This window comes from Neoarius graeffei, chromosome 4, assembly GCF_027579695.1.
Source record: "Neoarius graeffei isolate fNeoGra1 chromosome 4, fNeoGra1.pri, whole genome shotgun sequence".
Taxonomy (NCBI): domain Eukaryota; kingdom Metazoa; phylum Chordata; class Actinopteri; order Siluriformes; family Ariidae; genus Neoarius; species Neoarius graeffei.
Genome location: NC_083572.1, coordinates 113,277,603 through 113,283,180, shown reverse-complemented (window position 1 = coordinate 113,283,180; position 5,578 = coordinate 113,277,603). Strand labels below are relative to the sequence as shown.

The 5,578-nt window shown below is 41.4% G+C and overlaps 1 protein-coding gene across 1 annotated transcript; it reads left to right on the top strand.

Annotated features, from left to right (window-relative positions):
• Positions 1 to 573: 573 nt before the first annotated feature.
• On the top strand, positions 574 to 4,557 carry apof (apolipoprotein F). The gene is made up of 2 exons (XM_060918406.1): positions 574 to 900; positions 3,316 to 4,557. Exons 1-2 carry the CDS (start codon positions 874 to 876, stop codon positions 4,555 to 4,557), a joined length of 1,269 nt encoding a protein of 422 aa, XP_060774389.1. The 5' UTR covers positions 574 to 873.
• Positions 4,558 to 5,578: the final 1,021 nt, after the last annotated feature.

Here is a 5,578-nt window from a genome sequence, read left to right as displayed (position 1 = left end):
AAAACAGATGAGGTAGAGGAATGCAATCAGACAAGTTAGAGAATATGAAACAGGCAAGTAGGGCAACAAAAAGTAGAGGAACAGAAACAGATGAGGTTGAGGAATAATTATAAAATAAGCAGGGAATGGAAAACACTTGAGGTTGAGGAATGAACCAAGAAAGGTTAGAAGAATGATGCTGAAATCCATGTGTCTCGAAACTTGGAAAAGAAAAGATCTCCAACACAGAAAAAGGGCAATGGAATGGACTTCCGATTCCTAGTGAGGGACTCTGACTTCTGTGACAAACACAGCAACGTGGCTGTGAAGTCACAGTCAACAGCAAAGACTATATTCCCTTTCATGTCATTTTCTACTTTATATAACCTGATCTTTCTTCATATGTAGCGTTTGTGTTGTGTGTTTACAGCTTTGTAACGTAGTTCTGTTGATTTTAGTGCAAATTTATGAATGTGATCAGACCACTGTATGTTACATCACTTCTCTTCGCTAATCACACAGAAATAATTTGTGTAGATCTTCTTAATGTCTTCAGTGAGTAGGCATGCGAATATGAGAGAGAAATTAACACACACACACACACACACACACACACACACACACACACACACACACACACACACACACACACACACACACACACACTCCCTCTCTCTATCTGAGGCCCAAAAGAGGAGCTTCTATAAAAGATCTGGGTCAGAAACGGGACAGAGAAAGAGAGTGACAGGATAAACAGAGTGTCTTTGGAAAACATGGACGACTCTCTCCATGTGAATCCCTGAATCCCAGCCCTATTCCCAGCCTCCCAGCCCCCCCCCCCCCCCCCCCACACACACACAGATAAATCCAGAGCCACCGAGAGAGAGAAACCATATGTACTTTTGTTGTAAGGAAAATAAGGTAAGAGCAAACTTTATATTTTATTTGTTTAATACCATGTGAACATTGTCTAGAGAAAATATTTTAAATTAATTATTGATGTAAAGCTGAAGAACACTTTACACTTCACCTTTACATTTAACCATTTTTTCCCCAAACAGCGCATGACAAATTCTGTATGTAAAAACAATTAAATGGCCAAAATGTTTAGTTCAATTTGAAATAAAGAATAATACAGTATAGTCTTTTTTGTTGTTGTTGCTTTAAACAAAAAAAAAAAGCTACAAAATCTGAGCAGTGAAATGCCCCAGACTGTGAACTATACTCCTGGATTTAGACCAAAGCCATGGACTCTAACATCAGGACATTTCTGTTTGCACTTCATGAAGGTTTTTGAGAAACAAAAGGGGACGATACTACAAAAAAAAGGTTATTTCTATAAACCACACATAAATTAAATGTATACCATAGTGTGAAGGGAAATCCACATAAACAGATAAAAATGTGTGTAATCACTGATATGGATATGGTGAAGTTTTTATGTGTCTGTTAGAAGGTGGTGGAGGTGTTATGTTTTTGGGTTGTCCGTCTGAGGATCTCATGCCAAGAACGAGGATTTTTTTTTTTTTTTGTAGGATTTATATGGAATTATTATTTTACTCAGTCAATGAACTTAACAGATTTTGGAATTGATCCAAACAGGGTCAAAGTCACAGCAAGTTCAAATGTCTGACAGAGATGGTCTTCAAACATATCTTCCTGTTTGAAGAATGTATACATTGTCAGTTTGAGTTCATGAGAAAGTTTCTGGTGCATATCAGGTACTAACCCCACTTTCAGAAAAGTTGGGATATTTTCCAAAATGCAATAAAAACAAAAATCTGTGATTTGTCAGTTCACATGAACCTTTATTCAACTAACAAAAGTACAAAGAAAATATTTTCAATAGTTTTACTGACCAACTTAATTGTATTTTGTAAAGAAAGACAGAATTTGATTCCTGCAACACACTCAATAAAAAGTTGGGACAGAGGCATTATTACCATTGTATTACATCACCTTTCCTTTAATAAGACTTTTTAATCATATGGGATCTGAGGATACTAATCATTGCAGTTTTGCAATTGGAATTTTTGTCCATTTTTGCTTAATATAAGACTTCAGCTGCTCAACAGTCCATGGTTGCTGTTGTCTGATTCTCCTCTTCATGATGCACCATACATTCTCAATAGGAGACAGATCTGGACTGGCAGCAGGCCAGTCAAGCACATGTACTCTGTGTCTACAAAGCCACGCTGTTGTAGCTCATGCAGAATGAGGCCTGGCATTGTCCTGCTCAAATAAGCATGGACATGAACATATGTCTCTCTAAAATCCCAATATGCACCTCTGTGTCAGTGGTACCTTCACACACACGTAACTCCCACATGCTGTAGGCACTGATGCCCCCAATACCATCACAGATGCTGGCTTTTGCACCTTTCTCTGATGACAAACTGGATGGTCATGTTCAGCTTTGGCACGGAGAACTCGATGTCTGATTTTCCCGAAAAGAAGAAGAAGAAGAAGCCCTTATTTGTCACATGCACACTCAAGCACAGTGAAATTCCTTCTCTGCATTTAACCCATCTGAAGCAGTGAACACACACATGCACAGCCACAGGTGAGCAATGAGCACACACACACACACCCAGAGCAGCGGGCAGCTATGCTACAGTACCCAGGGAGCAGTTGGGGGTTAGGTGCCTCGCTCAAGGACACTTCAGCTCAAGGCCACCCCATGGTAACCTAACCACATGTCTTTGAACTGCGGGGGAAACAGGAGCACCTGGAGGAAACCCACGCAGACACGGGGAGAACATGCAAACTCCATACAGAAAGGCCCCCATCGGCCACTGGGCTCGAACCCAGAACCTTCTTGCTGTGAGGCAACAGTGCTAACCACTACACCACCGCACCGCCCAAAACAAGCTGAAATGTGGGTCATCTGACCACAGCACACATTTCCACTGTCTTTTGGTCCATTTGAGATGAGTTCAGGCCCAGAGAAATTGGTGGCGTTTCTGCATAGAATTGATGAATGGCTTCCTGCTTGTGTAATACAGTTTCAGGTTGCAGTTTTGAGCTAACTTGTTTTGTAGACATTCTACAGCATTAAATGTAACTATAAATGGATAAATAGCATGAAGTGTTGTTTGTTTATTAAAAAATATTGCTGTGGTGTTAGAGGAATAAAACACTTTCAACTTAAATAAAAATAAATCAACTTTGGGGCGGTAACAGTAACTAAGAGTGGTAGGATAAAATGAAAAGTAAACATGAGGAAGTATTCATTTGTTTTGCTGTCGCGAATGAAGTACAAATTGCCCAAGGCACAAATTACTCAAATATTTCCCAGCACTGCTCCCTTATTTATCCTCACTGTTTGTCTTCTAGAATTCTCACTTTTTATTGGATACCATGATGTGGGGTCACAAATTCTGGTTCCTGCTTCTGAGCCACTTCCTGCTGTCTGACCTGGCTCATTCCCAAGCTCTGCCCCCTCCTCGCTTCAAGAACAGAATTGGGTCTGACATTTTCTCCATCATTCCTCCATCTTCATCTCCAATCTCACTAGAAGAAGCAAGGGCCATCCGAGATGAAGAACCTCACAGTGACCCCATCCAGCATCTGGTCTCTGGCCTTACAGAATCTTTACACGGTCTTGTGCATCTCCACGAAAATTTGAGCTGTGCAGAGCTGGAGGCAGGGCCTTGGAAAGGGGCAGGGTTTTCACATGAGCTGCTGGGCTTGATCATGGTACCTGTACTGGCGTCTGCAGGATGTGAACCTGAAGCTGAGGAACTGGTAAAGAATTTGATCATGATGCTGGGATGGGAAGATACACAGGAACTTCTGGCGCACATAGTTGGTCTGATGAGTAGGTCATCTCTACATCGTTCAAATTCTGTATCCATTCCATCCAAACCAAGTGGTCATTCAGGACACCACCTGCAAGCCGTGATGTTTAACATCCAGCAGCTTGCTGAGGATGAAGATGTTCCTAGCTTGGAGAAGCGATGTCAGGGTTGGATGAGGATGAAGGACATGGTGTTATTAGGTCGGAAGCTTGATCATGTAAAGATGCATCTAAGTGAAGCAAAGCATGTTTGCCAAAATCTGGGATTTGTTTGCGCAGGCGTGACAAAGGAAGATCCCACCAGCCCAAAGTTGTACCACATCATTCTCAGGCCTGGCAGTTGGCTCATGCCATCACCTCCTCCTAACCAATCAGAAAGCTGGATTCAGAGCTGCAGGGTGTTGCCTGTACGCTGGCGCAGGCACACTGCTCATCAGACAGATTGTACAAATGAAAAAGAGGAGCGTGTGTATAAAGTCGTGGAGTGGATCCCTGCAGTGTCCACACTCTATAACCTTGGCACTGCTGTTTATTATGCCTCTATGAGCTGCTCAGAAACAGCAAAAGAAAGAGCCTTGATGAGCACTGTGGATCTGGGAACCGACGCTATCGTAGCAGCTACAGGCGGCACAGCTGGCATAGCCGGGTATGCCCTGGGGGCAGGGATAAAAACAAGCATAAAAGCCGGAGTTCGATATCTGCTGAACAGAATGAATCAGGAGGAAGACCTGCTCATGAACCAAAACAGCTGGGAGGACGGAACCATTATTTTTCAATAAAAAAATAAATAATGATTTATAAAATAATGATTAGGTCATCATTGGCTGTTTTTCCACTGTACAGCAGAAGCAGTACTTCTGGCACTAGAAAACTACAGCAGTTTTATTTTCCTAAAGGTACCAACATTTCTAACTGGGTGTTTCTTTAATTTGCATTTAGGGAAGTGCGAGTAGCATTTGATGTTGCTGATTGGTCACATATATGTCATACAATGTACATAACATTTGAGTTAGGGTTTGCAGGTCTGATAAAAATCAACTTATAGGTCACTAAAGGCAGCAGAATTCCATCCCAAACCCTTTAAAACACCGTATAAAACTCTGCAAAAATTGATCATATTTACAATGTAACATCATATAACTGATTTTTTAAACACCAACATTTTCTTTTCCTAAGGACCTAAAACTGATCTCTTGTTTGTTTGTTTGTTTGTTTGTTTGTTTGTTTATATATGGTCCAAAAGATCTTTTTGTCTGATGATGTGTGTCATAATTCTGATTAGTTGAAATGGGATAAGTGATCTCTGCATGTTCACAGAGATGGGTGTTTCTTCACTATGTATGCATGCTCATCATACAAAAATTTGATGTAGGGAGTGTGGCCATGCTTGCTTTTTAGTAGGTCACATGACCATAACATGTCTGTAGCTGCACCTATGCTAGGAACTCAACTAATTTACATCCCCCTGGTTAAACCCTGACATGCCCTTTTAAACCTTTTCTATATTTTATTGTTTGGTGTATTAAACTAATATTATTTTTGACAGGATATAATGGAAATAATTACCAACATGGCAGGTCAGACAGGTTACGTATGACATGGGGTTATTTTCTCCCCAGTTTAGTCTTGGCCAGTTCCCACCCACCAGCCAGCTCTCTCAGATCACGTGACAGCTACCACTCGGGGAGAATGAAGTCAATCACAGGCTTCCTGCGAGACATGTGAAGCCAGCCAAAAACTTGGCTAGCGTTGTTGTGATTGACAGAGGAGAAAGGGTGTGCCCCTCCTACCCAGAGAGCA

What these genes read in the sequence shown, in the direction of transcription:
- apof (XM_060918406.1), top strand. Translation starts at nt 874, where the DNA reads ATGTACTTTTGTTGTAAGGAAAATAAG. An exon ending in TTTGTTGTAAGGAAAATAAG is followed by an intron (nt 901 to 3,315) that starts GTAAGAGCAAAC and finishes TTTGTCTTCTAG; the next exon opens with AATTCTCACTTTTTATTGGA.